This window comes from Lynx rufus, unplaced genomic scaffold (genome assembly GCF_022079265.1).
Source record: "Lynx rufus isolate CCGP_SWC_20201006 ecotype Redwood Valley unplaced genomic scaffold, mLynRuf1.p SCAF_18, whole genome shotgun sequence".
NCBI lineage: Eukaryota > Metazoa > Chordata > Mammalia > Carnivora > Felidae > Lynx > Lynx rufus.
The window spans coordinates 15,884,254-15,900,766 of record NW_025814832.1 but is presented as its reverse complement, the minus strand read 5'-3'; the positions used below and the strand labels follow the sequence as shown (position 1 = coordinate 15,900,766).

Below are 16,513 nucleotides of genomic sequence, written 5' to 3'. Positions count from 1 at the left end.
CTAGTGGATCCCAGAAAACATGGACAGAAAGGGCTAAATCTGGTTTCCTTCCTAAACTTATGGTTAAACACTTGACTTATTTGGATTTGGTATCTACCTGGGTTCAAATCCAGTCCTGGCCGCTAAATTACTGTGCATTTATACTGGGCAATTTACTTGACCGCTGAACCTGTTTCTTCGTCTATAAAATGGGAATAATACCTATTTTGCAGGAATTCTGGAGAAGTGAATGAAATGATGTGAAGCACCTGGCATGCAATGGGTGCCCGTCCTGTTAATTCCTCCCTAACACACCAGGCCCTGGGCCAGATTTCCTGGTCTGGAATTGTGTATGACCATACTGGTATCCCCACCATTTCGAGGGACATCTTCAGGGCCAACACTTACCCCCAGGGCTTTGTAAGCTGCACCGCATCCCCAGGTTGGATCTGTCAGCCTGGCAAGGCTAATGAGGACTCTGCAGGTAAGGGGGGGGCCCTCCTCCAACAGCCCTGGGTGGGGCCAGGCTTCCACATCCTTCCCTGGACCAGATGGCTGAGACCCTTTAGGCCTCTCAGCAGAGACAACAAAACTTGTCACTAGAGACAGGGTACTCTTCCCTAGTGGCTTCCCGGTATGCTAGTTTCTGGAATGTTAATCCAAGGCTCAGGACTTTGGGGGGCAATTGGGAAGTGTCAAATCAACCCCAGCCCAGTCATCAACACCCCGACACAGCTCCATGTCTGGACACCCAGCAAGTTCCACACTGGCTCACTTGTGCTGCTTCCGCAGGAGCCCATTCCACGTCTGCAGCCTCGGACGCAGGATCACGTAGGGAAGACCACAAGGCTACCTTCTCCCCCGGAGCAAGCACGCCTGCTGACGCTTTTGCTGGCTATGGCTCAGGGCTGGTTCTGTGGCTGGGAGTCACGGCTGGGGCTCCCAGCAGCAGTGAACCCTCCCACCTTGGGAACCTCTTAGGTAGAAGGTCAGGCATCAGCTCTGGGTGAAAGGAGGTCTTGAGGCCCAGGCAGGAAGAGTCATCTGAACGATTTCCAGCTTTTTTCTATTTCCCAGCCTGTCCCCCACACCTGCCCGTGGCTGCAGGCCACCCCACACCTGGTCCTGGCCATCCCACAACCCTCTGCTGGAGCCTGCAGGCTGGGCAGCACGCTCTGCTCGTACCAATAAAGGACGGCTGGGGGGCAGGAGCTGGTTTCTGAGTTAGGCTGGGGAGGGCATGACATTTGGGCTTTGCTCCAAATGTCTAGAAGGAGCACAGCCAGGACACCGGTGGCACTAACCCCTAAGGCTCTCCTGCGGGCTCACACAAGAGAACCAAAAGAGACACTATGGATAGGAAAGGGCAGAAAAGGGGAAGATTCAGGAGAACACCTTGGCCACGCCAGCAACCTGAGCAGAAAACCAGCCGACACATCAGTCAATATACAAAGTTTTTATGTACAAGAAAACACAATAAAGGTACTACCCAGCTAGCAGAAAGGACTGGGCACTGCCTTTAGCCTTCATTTACTCCAGAAATAAGCTGTATCTCCAAACACAACAAGCCCAAGCAGCAAGCCCAGGCTACCCTGGAAAGAGGAGGCTGAGGCTCTCGGGCCGGGAATTCAAGATATCTCTCACCTTTCTTTAGCCTCCATTGTTCTTTTTACATTTTTTTTATTTAAGTAGGCTTCACGCCCAGCACAGAGACCAATGCGGGGCTCGAACTCACGACTGTGAGACCAAGACCTGAGGTGAGAGATGAAGAGTCAGACGCTGAACCGACCGACCGAGCCGCCCCGGTGCGCCTTGAACCTCCATCCGTAATGCAGGCTGCAGACCAGGAGTTGCCTGCGGCTCTCCACTGGGAGACAGTGAGACAAGCCAGAAAAGAGGCTGTGTTGAGGACTGAGCTAACTGTGGGGTCACCCCAAACGGAGCTAAACCAACAAGTCTGCCTTGGGGTGACTCCCACTTGCAGTAAATGAAATATGAAGAGGGGGACCATAGGGTCTCCAGCTTTATTGCTTCGCAGCAGGGAGGAGACCCTGCTGAAGACCAGGCAGAGGCACCGGCCTGGGATTTTCTCAGCTCTTCTGGTTCTCGGCAGGTCAATGGGGTCACCAGTCAGAAGGACGAAGGTAGGGGGACACCAGCATTAGCCATCACGCATCTTGTCCTCTTGCCCAGGGGCCAGTGCAGCAGTGAGCTAGGACGCCATGGTTCCCGAAGGGCTCACCAGGTCCTGGGGAAGGCTTTCTCGGGCCTCCTGCATGCGGCGCCGGGCGCGACGGAAGGCCTCTGCGAGGGGAGCAAGTATAGCAGTCAGCTGCCACGCTGTGGGGAGGAGCGTGGCTGCTGCTGGTGCTGGGTGGCCGGCTGCGGGGGGGCAGGGAGACCTACCCAGCACACTGTGAACGGAACTCTGCTGGCTGAATCCCTCCAGACGGTCCAGCACACTCTGCATCCTTTTCCGGAGGAAACTGGACTCCATGAAGGCCCTGCACACAAACCCACCACACGGCCACAGCTGCTCTCCAGCCCTCAGGGGTAAGGCTCCCCGAGGCAGAGGCCAGGGTTACTCACCTGGATTGCTGCAGACAGTGCAGGCGGAAGGTGACGCTGCCTGTGGTCTCAGTGCGGAACCCAAAGCGGCTCAGACGCTCTCCCTGTGGTGTGCAGTTAAGACAGCGTCAGGCTTCTGTGGCTTCTAGATCCCAGGAGCACGCTGGCCTCACCCCCATCCTTACTCCCATTCTCGGACAGAATGGGGAAACCTCATTCCAGCACCCAGACTCCATCATCTCAAGGCTAACACTGGGCTCCCAACTGTAAATGAGGGAACATTCCAACCTCCCTGGAGAATAGCAGCCTTATAAGCGGCCTGCCAATCCTCCCCACCTTCGATTACTGAAGCCTCCGTGATGGGCTGGAAGGAGGGGCCAGTAACTCTGATGGGACCAGGGGAATCTCTGAGTATACTCATTTCCAGAGATCTCCTAGGATAGGAGATTTCCTAGGATCTCCTATGTCTGTACCTGGTTCAAGATGTGGCCATGACCTCCAGCTTAAACCACAGGCAGGGAGGGACTAAGTAATAATGATGCAATTAAGGGGCCTTAACCCTGATCCCACCTTCTCCAGAAGAGACAGGAACCTAAGCTCCCAGCATGAAGTCTGCCTAGAGACAAAAGTGACCTTGAAGGTTCCCGGTATCCGCACGTAGGAGAGGTCCTCCAGTTCCAGAGAGCCGCCAATGAAAAACCTCCTCAGCTCAGCCACTGTGCCAAGTTCCATGGGTCTCCACGTGGAGACTGTCAGGGTGTGAGAGCCTATGCAGAAAGGACAATGGGGCCACAGCCAGAAAGGGCATGTGGTCTCTCACTCACCCCCAGCAATGACACAGGCCTACCAACCACGAAAACACCTGACCTCTGGTGAAGGTTATCATGGGGGCTTGGGGCACCTGTTTGGAAATCAATCAGCTAGAAATTAAAAGCTCTGCCAGTTGTTACTTGCATACCCAGGTCAAGTTTCTTAACCCCCATGATCTCCGTTCTCCTCACTGGTAAAACGGAAATGGTATAGCACCTACACTCGCAGAGAGGTCGGCCGAATGAAACAAGACGTGCTTAGTGCAATGCCTGACAACAGAAGACAGTGGCTATTACTTCAAAATGAATGCTGATCCATCCAATACATGTGTGCCGAGAGCCCACCCTGCCTGAGCCGGTCCCTCAAGGCCGCGAGTCAAATCAGCAGAGCTTGGAGCGGACGCCACAGATGCTCAGGCTGCCCTACTTTGCGGTTAGTTGCAACTTCACTCAGTTGTCTCTAACAGAGCGGGGGAAATTCCTCAAAACGAGCAAGGAATCTTGCAAGTTAAATGCGTCTAATTCCTAACCGTCCCTACTTCTCAGTGGAAGCGACAGAATCTTTTGGAAGTGTTAGTCTCGCTCCTAGGAGCTGGGGCACAGAGGCCACGTGGAGGGCAGGGACAAGAGGTCACCTGGGGTGGCGGGCAGCACCACAGCCCCGTAGCCTTCCACGCGATACCTCTGCCAGAAGTCCAGTGAGAGGACCTCACAGTAGAGCACAGGCCACTCTGGGAGAGCATCTGGGAGACATGAGAGAAGCAGCAGGTCACAGGAGGCCTTCACCACGAGAGGGTACCACCAGAGGAGATGCCAGGCCCAGGATCTACTGAGCTACTCACCAGCAGATTCGTCTTCATGGAGGAAGGAGGCCTCAAATGTGAATGGGTAGGAGAAGTAAGCCACCTTATCCTAAAAAAGAGAAGTTTTATTTTATACTCGGTGTCATGGGATAGGCTAGGCCTCAACGGGAACTTGTTCTCTCTGTGGCCGATGACATACCTTCACAAGGGAAAAACTCTCACCCAAGATAGGAAATAAGAGGCTGAGAGGGGAGGGGACGCCCAAATACAGGCTGCTACCATCCACAGAAAGACAGAGAGGGAGCCCTTGGACCAGGCAGCCCTGCAGAGCCCACAGAGAAGGGCCAGAGCCAACTCTGAATCCTCCCCAGTCCTGATAATCTTCGGAGTCCTGTTCCCCTCCAGATACCCCTCTTGTTTTCCATACCATTCCCAGGGATTTGGTGGCACAGGTCTGTGTTATTCCTGAGAGCTGCTGGAATGCTGGGCTTGACCAATCTGAAAGCCAAGGGGCATATATACAGTCAGTTGACCTGGGAGGAAGGCAAGTGGTTGAGAAAAAGACAAAGTTCCTTTATCGGTTCATTCACTCACACACTCAGTCATTCACTTAACATTTACTGAGTGTCTCCTATGTGCTATGACCCATCACTGGGGAGAGAAAAGATCCCTGTCTCTCATGGAACTGACATTCCAGTTGGCAGGGGAAACACAACAAACCAGCCAACAAGAGGCTATTGGGTAGTGACAGATGCTCTACTAAAAATAAAACAGACTCATTTAGACTGGATGGTGAGGGAGGACCTCTCAGAGGTGACACTTTGGCTGAGACCTAAACTCGGAAGAACCATTCGTGCAAAGATAGACAGAAAGGTTTTCAGACAAAGGAAATGATCCCCAGTAGGCCCTAAGGTGGAAATGAACTTGGCATGTTCAAGAACAGAAAGTCTGACTGGAATTCTGTGAGGGAGAGATAGGCAGGGGCCAGCTCATTCAGGCTCTGGAGCTTAGTTCTTACACTAAGTGGGAGGGGAAGCTGTTGGGGTTTAAAGCCGAAGAGAGACACAGCTAGCTTCCATTTTCAAAGCCATGTGGCTGTGGCGCCTGTGGCAAATGAGGTGTAAAGGAAGCAGCAGGGTAAGTAAGAAAGTTAATGCATTGGCCACGGCAGAGGATGAGAGATGCAGGTGGCTTGGTCTAGGGTGCTCGAGAGAGCAGATGTTCAGGACATCTTTTGAAGACAAAGCCGACAGAAACTGCTGGTAGAATGACAGGCTGCAAGGAGCTAGAGAAAGTGAGGAATTCAGGGTGTCTCCTGGGTTTTCGGCACCAGCAACTAAGTAAATGACATTGCCATGTCCCTTAGGGAAGGGACTCTTTCCCTAAGATGGGGGAAGACCATGAAGGCAGGTTTGATGCAGGAAGGAGAATCAAGAGCCCTCTGGGTCATGCTAAGCAGAAATGACAAAGAGGTAGCTGGATATGAGCCTGGAGCTCGGGGGAAAGGCCAAGGCTAGAGAGAAATCTGGGGGGTCTGAGACGCCATTACAAGTCATGGATGGATGGGACCACCTAGAGAGGCTGTAAAGAGAGAGTAACAGAAGGCCCAGGCCCAGCCATGGACACTCTAATGCTTTAAGACCAACAGATGAGCAAACAACCAAGGGGACTGACGAGCCACCTACAAGAAAGAAGCGAAAAGTGTGGAGCCAGAAGCCTAAAGGAGTTTCAGTGAGGAAATGCAAGCTGGGCCACGAGCTTCTGAGAGGTCATGTAGGGTGAATGCACAGAGGTCACCACAGGATTTGACAACTTGGAAGTGATCTATGACTTTGAAAAAGACAATAAACTATTTCTTTGAAAAAAGGTGGGAAGGAGGCCTAACTGAATTCCTCTAGAAAATTGTCAGAATGGGTATAAAAGAGACTTATGAAAATTACTTACTAGTGGTTGGCAATTCCACAAAGAAGTGCACATAGAGATTGTCATACTCGTAGCCTTGGGCTGAAACTAAGAAAACAAGAAATGATTTCAGCTCATTCTCCTATCACCCTTAGCACCCAACTCAGTCCTGAAAGGCCTACACACGTCAGGAAGCAAGTCCCTGGAGGGCCAGGAACTCTCTGCGTTTCCAGGAAAGACTCAGGACTGAGTTTCCCAAGTAGTACAGACAACCTGGCGCGTCCGCTGCGGCCACAGGAGCTACTTTGCAGCTCTACGGGGCCCCTGCCCAAGCATCAAGGGATCTCTGTCTGGCAAGGCACTTACCTACCTCTCCGTTTACAAAGAGCCGGAGGGCACCTGGGGCAGTCTAAGGTGGAGAGAAGCGGGAAAAGATCAGGGCATCTGGGGGAGTCAGCACTTCTCCTCCAGCCCGTCCACGAACCCCAGGAAGACCTGACACTGGCCGCCAGATCTGGGTGCGTCACTATTGCGCTTCCTCCCTACCCTGCCACTCCACAGATCGGTTTCCTTCATTTCTAAAATTTGTAACAGAAAAGAAAGCACATAATTTAAAGGGTGAGGAGGGCAATGAAGTATGGAGAGTTTACAGGAATAGCCAAGGGAAGCAACAACCGCCACCCTTCGCCATACAGGGTTGGGGGGCGCAGCTGGACACCCCTGTTCCCTTTCGACGCCTGGTCAAGGAAGGAGGGAGTTCACTTTTTTAATTAGTTGTGTCTTCTTATCTAACTTTTTAACACTGCCCATCTACTGTTAATGCAATATAAAAATAACGAATTGGTTCGGGGAGAGAGGGAGACTGCTGGGTAATCCTGTGCTTGTTTCCTGACGTAGAAATGGAACTCCCGGAATAAAGAAGACAAAGAACAGGACCACAGAATGACTGACATAAACTATTTTGTTTTGGTTGTTTAAGAGCTAAAGTATTTGACAAACAGAAATGATTCCCCTTCCCTCTCCATGGGGCATCTTAGGAAAAATATCCACATGAAGAATGAGGAAGACATTTTTCATCCTTACATTTATTTTTAAAAACAATTATAAAGGAACACCTGCATGTGTTAACCACTGATAAAAACGTAAAACTACTAAGTTTAGGGAATGCAAAATAAACATTCCTGACGTACCCCTCTCACCACCCAACCCCCACCCCAGAGAAAGCAATCCATAGCACGTGTGCCCTTTTAGAACCTTTTCCCTGACATTTTCTTTTTCATTAATGGTTCTGTCAATATGCTGTATTTCAAAACACGTAACAAGAACTGTGCTCTACATGCTATCCTCTGACTTCCTTCTGGCATAAAGAATATGTCCTTTAAGAAACGTGCTATTACTCAGCCACAGTCCGAATGCCCTGGCCAAACCCAGCTCGTGGTGCTGCGGGCAGCCACGCTACTCACCATCTCAAAGTCAGTGCCCACCAGGCTGCTGAGATATTCCTTGTGGCGGCCGTAGAGCTGAGGAAACAAACCACATGAAAACTAAAGATGCAGCCCCAGCCAGGCCATGGGTCAGGTCTGAATGGGTGGGAGAAAAGAAGCTGTGGCCGGAAATGCCGCAGAGAGCTGGAGGCCTAAGCATCCAACCCACTGACTTTTAAATTAAATTAAATTTTTTGAGAGAGAGAGATGAGAGAGAGAGAGTGTGCACATGAACAGGGGTGGGGGGAAGGGGCAGAGGGAGAGGGAGAGGGAGAGAGAGAATCTTAAGCAGGCGCCACATCCAACGTGAAGCCCGACGTGGGGATCGATCTCACAACCGCGAGATCATGACCTGAGCCGAAATGAAGAATCAGACACTTAACTGACTGAGCCACCCAGGCCCCCCAAACACTACTGTCACTGACATTTTAAAGTGAAGCACAGAGGCTCTGGAGTCTGCTGGTCTGGGACCAAATCCTGGCTTTTGCACTTACAAGCCCATGACCTTGGGCAGACTTCTTAGCTTTTCAATCTCAGTCTCCTCATTTATAAAACGGTAATAATAAAAGTATTCACCTCAAAGGGTTGTAGTATTGTCTAAATGAAATAAAGCATGTGAGGGGCCTAGCAAAGCTTGGCAAACACTCAAAATAAATAGTCATTGTTATCATGTTATGTTATCAAAAACTTGTGGCTGACACTCAGCAGTGCTTCCCATGTAAGAAAGACTGCAACTGCGCACATCAACCTCGGACGTGGGCTCAGCTCCCGCGCACCAAGGCTCGTCCCCGTGCTCGGAACAAACTCGCTCTTACATCCTTGAACACACGTTGCTCCCGCTCCTCTTCCTCCGGCTGTGCGAGGGAGGACACGTTGTCGATAGTATACTTCCACAGCTCCTGCTTCTCCCCCTCGGTCTCAATCCTGTCAGGTCAAACCACAAAAAGACCAACTCTCACCAACGATGAAAAAGGCCAAATGATGAGCAGGAGAGAGGAACACAGTGGAAGAGCAGAAAGGGCATCAGAGTGGACACAGAGTATAGGTCCGGGGCCCCTTTCTGCCTCACAGTCACAGGGAAGCCCTAAAGCACAACTTCCCTGGCACCCGGTTCTCTCACCCGAAAAAACAGACAGGTAGGTTTAGGTCATTTCTAATTTATTGTCCTGTTATTGTAAGACATGGAGGCAGGAATAGCCAGCCCAGAGGAGGAGATGTGGCTGAGCTCCCCTCGCCCTGTTCAGGCCGGTCCCTTCATGTAGCGGCACCGAGGATTATTTTCACTTAACTACACCACCGAAGTTATCCCTTTCAAACTGGTATAGCTGCACACTTTCTGAGAACAGGGTCCCCACGATCCTACGAGTCTATCAGAAAACAGAATACGAACCATTGCCTGGGAATAAGGAAATCAGAGAAGATGAAGGACTTCTCAGAATCTCAACTAGGGGCCAGAAGTGAAGCCAAGGGAAGGAATGCCAGTCTCCACTCTCCCTTTCTTCTTTCCCTCACCTGTAGGGTCCTTTGAGGCCGGTGAAGTCAGGTTTTACTGTGATCACACCATTGCTGTCCACCTTCAGAGTACAGAGGACATGTTCATACTTCTTATAGCCAAGCCTAGATAGCAGAAAATCAACACCCAGGTTCAGGACCACCGGTCCCACCTCCAGAGAGAGGAAGACATAGTCAGCCCACGTCAAGTGAGAGGACAGAGGCTATAGCGAGAACCGTCATAGTACCTTCTTCTGAGTACAACTAAGAAGTAAAAGAGGAAAAAGTCCCTCCCTCCCACATACCCCAGGATGACTGTAACGGGTAGGTGATGGTTAGCGAGGGAAGAGGAGGAGAATCTGAGCTGGGGGGTGAGAGGCTTCACTCACTTTCCATAGGGCCCCAGGTCTGCCATGATGTACATTGTCTGAAGAGGGGTGTTGATGACATGGTTGTTCCTGACAAATTCTTCTGATGGTTCCCAGGTGACAATTCTCGACTTGAGGATGCCGCCCTCCCTGGGAGACACCGCAGGAAGGGTCACTTCCCCAGCACCTCCTAAGGAGCCTAAAGGAGGAATCTAGGGGAGCACACCCAGGGAGGGCCCTACTGCAGAATGGGAAGCTTGAGTGGGTGAACGTATCCGGATATTGGCCTGGAAGGACTACAAAGGCCCCCCACCCCCACCCCTTCCCCCATACTGATTTGCACTCACATCCCTCGCCTGTCCTGCCGTCGCCGCCTGACATTTGCCATTCGCTCAACCAAGAACGATGGCACCTCCCGGGCTGCGGTGGTCATTTTCTGACAGTGCTAGGAGAAGAGAGCAGCCCTGTGTGATCCATCTGGTCAGGGCCACATGAGATCAGGTACTGAAGGCAAGCCTTCCTTCTGAAACCTCATCTGGGACCCGAATCTAACAGTCATGCCTCACAACTGTATGTGTCAGTGGAGGAGAGCAGTAGCACAAACATGGCACAGAAGATTCCTACCATGCCTTGGTTTGCTCCAAGATTTTAGCAGCATATCATCCTTCAGAAATGAGTTTCTTTATGATAATATTAAAAGGAGTCTGCAATCTCTGAGTACACACCAACAAAAAGTTGGGCGAGTGTGCCTGGTAGCTGTTGACATTACCAGGTACTTGGAAGATGCCAAATGGGATACAAAGTATCGCGTGAAAAGTCCTTTGCATGGGTAATTCAGCACTAAGTGTAATGTCATTTACTTTTCTAAAATAGAAAACCCAAATTTTATATGCTACCAACCCAGAGCCTTCCTAACATAAGCACCAATCTTTCAAAAACATTCATTTAATACCTGCTCCTTGCAGAGCTACAAGGTCATAGACAAAAATCAGAAAATACAGGCTCCACTCTCAGGGAGGTTAACATTTCCCGGGAAGAAAGAACATGTCCTACAGGGACGAACACGTAAAGCAAGTCCACAAGGGTACGTGAGCACAGGCACTAAGCTGCTCCCGACGGTTGTACTGAATCCCTCTTCAAACCCACAGACTCAGAGTTGTGGCTGCATCCCCTGATGAGTTTTATCTAGATGGTTCAGGACTCCACCCACCTGTGTCCTCTCATGATGAACGGAGGAAGTCCAGCCCAGGGGCTGCTTCCCTCGGGTCCGTAGTCTGCAAGCCTATCATTAGACACACTACCAGCTTCCCCAGGCCCTCTAGCAGGTGGAGAAGGAGCAGCCACACCACCCAAAAACTGTGCCCACTGTCCGGCTTGGCTGCCAGCAGCACGAGGCAGTTCCTACATAGGCTGTCTGTTGCCCCTTAACAGACTTCCGGCTTAACATACAGAACCCGGTGAGACCAGAAGCTAGGGGAGGAAAAGGAGAAGGAAGCCATGGGACCCCAGAAAAAAACAATACCTCCTCCACATTGGTGTATCTATCAGAGTCAGTGTAGGTAAAAATCCGTCGGTTCTTCCTGCCACCCGAAGCCTCCAGCTTCAGGATCTCTTGACGGTACTGATGATCCAAAGGGCTCTGACAGGCCGCTTCATTTCGGTACAGATCTACTTCAAACTGAGGTAACAAGGACATAGAGATGTACTGAGAATATGTCAAACTTTTGTCCCTGTAACTGTTTAGTCAAATCAGTTCTGTACAGTTAATGCTACTTGGGGCGCGTGGGTGGCTCAGTTGGTTAAGCGACCGACTTGAGCTCAGGTCATGATCTCGCGGATCGTGGGTTCAAGCCCTGCATCAGGCTCTGTGCTGACAGCTCAGAACCTGGAGCCTGCTTCAGATTTTGTGTCTCCCGCTCTCTCTGCCCTTCCCCCACTCACACTCTGTCTCTCTCCCTCAAAAACTAAATAAACATTAAAAAGAAATTTAATTATAGAGTTAATGCTATTTGACATGTTTTCATAGCCAATTTCCATTTATCTGAATTAATGCAGGGCAGGGGATCCAAGAATGTTAGATCTAAAAGGAACCAGAGGGATGGTCTAATCCAACTTTGCTGTTACAGATGGCAGATTTCACCCAGAGGTGAAAAGTGCCTCACCCAGGATCATAAAACAGGGTAGTGTTGGTCACTATGTTATACTGCCCTTTAAACACATCAGGGGAATGTATAAACTGCTATAACTTTCTGGAAATTAGACACTATGTATCAAGAATCTTTCCCTGCTACCAGCCAGGTGGAGGCAGACCAGGTAGAGGTAGGTAAGTGACACTGGCTCACCTGGCTAAAGAGCTTCTCCTGCCACCCAATCACGACCTCTTCCTCTTCCTCTTCCTCTGAGCGGTGTCCACCTCCAAAGACCACAGAGTGAGTCAAACGTCTGAGTCAAATCAGCACCACTTCTTGCTCTGTGATTGGTTATTACTGAAGTCCCTGCTCTAATATTTGCCACAAAACCAGCTGGAGTTTGGGGATTTATTAAGCACTCACTCTAAACAAAGGTTAGAGAGGCTGTGGATATATGTAGAAGCCAGGATTAGGACCCAAGAAGTTTTAATTACTACTTTAATTTGAATAAAAGGAAGTCGTGGCTCCCAGGAATTACTTAATCTAATTCAGTGTCAGGAGTCAAATTTAGATATGGGCTGAATACCTCTTCCTCAATCCCAACTGTCTACATTTGCTCGATAGGAACCCTGGTGTTTTTACCTTTACTATTCCTGAAACCATATATCTAGAACCACAAGCCCTATAACCTTTAAGAGACCAAGTGCCAGAAGAGAGGAGGAAAGGTATTTAAAGAACCAAATTGAATACACTCTTAGCTGAGTATGCCTTTTTCAGAGACACATGCTTCACAACCCACCAGCCCACCCTTGCCCAAGAATATATCTGAACAGAAACAACAAAAGCAGAGAGATTAGTGATTTAACACAAACACACTGTCCTCTCTTCCTCACTCTTCTGGCTTCCAAGATAAGGTAAACTGCAAGACACCAGTTGATGTTAATATGTTCCCTTTTCAAGCAGATGCCAATTAAGAATTATTTTTAAATAGTGTGTATGTGTGTGTGGTATAGATATATGTAAAACTTAGTTATTTTTAGGGGCGCCTGGGTGGCTCAATCAGTTGAGCTTCCGACTTCAGCTCAGGTCATGATGTCACAGCTCGTGAGTTTGAGCCCTGCATCAGATTCTGTGCTGACAGCTTGGAGCCTGGAGCCTGCTTCAGATTCTGTGTCTCCCTCTCTCTCTGCCCCTAACCCACTCGCATTCTGTCTCAAAAATAAATAAACATTAAAAAAAAAATTTAAGTTGTTTTTAAAAGCGTGTGTATATATAATATACACATATATTAGGAATTTGGGGCATATTTTCTCTTAGAAAAAAATGCCACAAGCAGTATTTAGGTTTCTAGGCAGATTCATAACATATCTAAAGTATAATCTTTGTTATTTTACTACATTTGACCACAATTCGGATCAACTCCTGATGGCAAGAATCAGGTCTTACTCAATTTCCATAATGGAACAATTAATGGAGCAATTAAAACTGCTTGGGATCAAATCCTTGCTTCAACATTTACCAGCATTTACCAGCATTTACCAGCCGTGTGACCGTGTGACCGTGGGCAAGGAACTCAACCTCTCTATGCCTTTTCTTAGACTACAGAACCGGGTCTACTAGGTCTTAAAAGGTTACTACCGCCCCAGGCCCTTCCCCAGATCCCCAAAGGGTCGCATCACCACCAAACACCCACTGGCAGTTGGGTGAGGCCTAAAAGTGGCCAAGTCTATGAGGTCCTTCCCAGGCTGGGCAGCAGGCTGGTAACGGAGGAAGTTGCTTGATGTGATTCTTTGCAGGTGGACTCTGTCAGGAAAAGAAAAGCCCGAAATACTGATTATAAGACATACAACCTGGAGATGAACAAAGAGCAAAGATGGGGGGGGGGGGGAGCAAAAGGAAGAAGAGGGCGGGGCTACCAAGGTGTGCCGGGTGCACGCGAGCGCGGCCCGGGATCCTAAGGGAAAGAGTGCCGATTAGAGAGTGTATTGGGTACACAGAGCTCCGAGGAATTTGAGAAGGGCAGAGACTTGAGAGGGCTTGGATAGGTCTGGAAGTTGTGAGTGGAGAGGGTTGAGGGTAGTGAGGGAGACGCGAGGAGACTAGAAAGGCAGAGATCAGGATTGAAAGCGGAAGGGGGCACTCAGCAAACAAGTGAGGTTCAGCCTCGAATTATTTGAGAGTATAAAAGCACAGGGCTCTGGGACGATGCGACTACCGGAGGCGCAAGTTGCGCACGGGGTCCCGGGAGCGATACACAGCCTCCCCGGTGTCAGTGCTCCAAACTGTCTCCGCCATGACAGCTGCGACTCGTCGCGACAGCGCCGGAAAGCGCACAGCCCCCAGTTCCCCTGGCAACGGAGACGCGGGGTTTGGGAGGCTATGGAGGTGCTGCGCGCGCAACCTACGGTTCCCGGCACGGCGCCGCAGGCGAGCGACCGGAGCTGGCGGGACCCCGCCGGAGCTATTGGGTGCGGTCAGGTTGCGGTACCTCTGGATCCTGTGCGTGCGACCTTATCGCATGCACGTGCGGCAAAGCTCGTTCACACCCAGGACCGGATTTAGTGCCCTTTACAAGTGAGAAAACTAAGGCAGCACCATCGACTCCTTTCACAATGGTGAAATGGTGATTCCGAAATGGTGATGGAGATTCAGACCCAGGTGACCTGAGTCCTCGACTCGACTTGTCTTATCACGCCACACTGCCTTCCACTGATGCTCGGAAACTTTGACCTGAAAATCGGTGAACGTGATTCAGAATGCACCCATTCTTTCAGGGAAGGCGTTGGCACTTATTCAGACATGAAAATATATTCTTGGAAGGAAACAAAAAAAGTGTCAGAAGAGTTATTAGTCCTTGAATTGGTATTCCCTGAGCCGGAGAAAGAAGGAACAAGGAAGCTAACAGTAAGGAAGGAATATTTGTTATTATTGAACTGTTTTTTCCCCTGAATGTGTTGGTTCCGGATATTTAAACCATCTTAAGAAATTGCACTAGCCTCCTGAAAAGCCAACAAAGTGCTATTCGAAAGTCATGTTTCATTGGCCATCAAAGCAAGACACACCATTATATGGAGTATGGCTCTCTGGCACCTTGAGGTAGATCAACAGTTATTGAACTCTGACATTTGCTACTCCCCCAACAGAGTAAGCAATTGTCCCCTGAACTCAGCAATCTCTTGCCAGTTTGATTATATGGCTTTGGGAGCCCTGGGCAACCTAGCTGCTATTGTGTAACACCGAGGGCTTAACCATAATAATAGCACCATTTATTTAGCATCCAGTACAGCCTGGGTGCTTTGTTTGCATTGTCCCTAATCCTCATAGAAACCCCTTAAGTAGGGTTACTCCCATTTAAAGGATGACATTAGGGAAGGCCAGGGTTTAAAAGGCTTATTAAGGTTGAACTCTAGTAAATGGTGAAGGAGCTGGGATTCCAGCCCAGGTCTGTCTTTTGAAGCCTGAACACCTTCCAGTCTGCCTTGCAGCCTCTCACCCACCATTTTATTTCATAAGAGCACACAGTTTCCAATGTGAGAAATATTTCAACAGATGAAACTGGAGGCAGAATTCTAGCTCTTAAGAAATGGTCTAATTTTTCCTTTTAAAGTTGTAAATAGACAACACTATGCCACATGAACAACAAATGATAAAGGTGGAGGATGCATCAAGAGTTTAGTTTATTGGGGCACCTGGGTGGCTCAGTTGGTTAAGTGCCTGACTTTGGCTCAGGTCGTGATCTCACAATTTGTGAGTTTGAGACCCGTATCAGGCTCTGCGCTGACAGCTCAGAGCCTGGAGCCTGCTTTGGATTCTGTGTGTGTGTGTGTGTGTGTGTGTGTGTGTGTGTGTGTGTGTCTGCCTCCTGCCCTGCCTGTGCGTGCTCTCTCTCTCTCAAAAACAAACGTTAAAAAAAAAAAAGTTTAGTTTGTAACCAAATCAAACTTATAGCCAAGTCAATCTGACATAATTATAAGCAAAATAGGAACTGTACCGCATGGTATGGAAACATAAGTTATTTGTATAAGTAACTATAAATGAATTATTTTTTTACTGGTAAACCAGATTTTTGTATTTTCTCTTTGTTTACTGGTATCTATATATCAGGATTCTTAAACCTGGGGTCTATGACTGAGGCTCAATGGGTCTATTAAGTCTTTCCCTAGAATTTTGTGGCATGCATTTTCTGGAACAAGTTCATGGCTTTTATCAGATTCTGAAAGGAGTTTGTACTGTGATATCAAGAATGGTGTGCTTCCCACTACACATATATACTGACATCTTGTTAAGAGTCAAAAGTTTGGATTGTATCGGATAAAGGACAAAATCTCTTGAACCATCACCAGCAACCCTACCACTCTCATCTGGATGGCTCAGAGTTGACATTTACTGTGTTCTCCCTAAAATAACACCATCATGTGGAGAAACTGGTTTAGAAAGCATTTGTACAAACCATCATGAAGGGCAAATATTATTGCCTTCATATCACATATTTATAAACCAAGACATTAATTAAATTTCTCACATTCTTATGACAAGGAAGCACAGAACCTGGGCTTATATTAAAGGTGTTCTGACTCCAGTCTGTGAGATTTTCTTTGCATTTTGATTTTTTTTATGTTTATTTTTGAGAGAGAGAGAGAGAGAGGCAGAGAGAGAGGGAGACACAGAATCCAAAGCAGGCTGCAGGCTCTGAGCCGTCAGCACGGAGTTTGGGCTCTCCTTTGAATTGTGCTGTTTCCTTATATCTACTCCTGCCCCAACCCCTTCCCTAATTTTTTCATTACAAAACCAGTGAGCCACATCAGAACAGTCCAACACTGTCCCTTTCCCCTCCCCAACTTGTACTTTATAGCTTACTTGGGCTCTCCTTACTCCTTACTTAATAAGACTTTAGGAAAGCATGAAAGGAAGAACATTATTATAGTTCTTCAAAAACTTGTCTCTGTCCCCCAGTGTCCATGCTGTGTGCCTAATAAATAT

The 16,513-nt window shown here is 48.9% G+C and overlaps 1 protein-coding gene across 2 annotated transcripts; it reads right to left on the bottom strand.

Annotated features, from left to right (window-relative positions):
• Nucleotides 1-1,420: 1,420 nt before the first annotated feature.
• Nucleotides 1,421-13,828, bottom strand: MKS1 (MKS transition zone complex subunit 1). Of its 2 annotated transcripts, XM_047080997.1 has the most exons (18): nucleotides 13,749-13,828; nucleotides 13,227-13,336; nucleotides 11,747-11,817; nucleotides 10,927-11,082; nucleotides 9,752-9,849; nucleotides 9,426-9,554; nucleotides 9,058-9,162; nucleotides 8,361-8,469; nucleotides 7,525-7,581; nucleotides 6,428-6,470; nucleotides 6,104-6,169; nucleotides 4,587-4,657; nucleotides 4,199-4,268; nucleotides 3,992-4,099; nucleotides 3,181-3,314; nucleotides 2,569-2,651; nucleotides 2,386-2,483; nucleotides 1,421-2,283 (listed from the first exon to the last, which is right to left on the bottom strand). In XM_047080997.1, the coding sequence occupies exons 1-18, from the start codon at nucleotides 13,826-13,828 to the stop codon at nucleotides 2,192-2,194; spliced, it is 1,680 nt and encodes a 559-aa protein (XP_046936953.1). In that variant the 3' UTR covers nucleotides 1,421-2,191. The 2 variants fall into 2 exon arrangements, with proteins under 2 accessions (XP_046936953.1, XP_046936954.1); XM_047080998.1 differs by lacking the exons at nucleotides 9,752-9,849; nucleotides 11,747-11,817; nucleotides 13,227-13,336; nucleotides 13,749-13,828 and having other exon boundaries at nucleotides 10,927-11,020.
• Nucleotides 13,829-16,513: the final 2,685 nt, after the last annotated feature.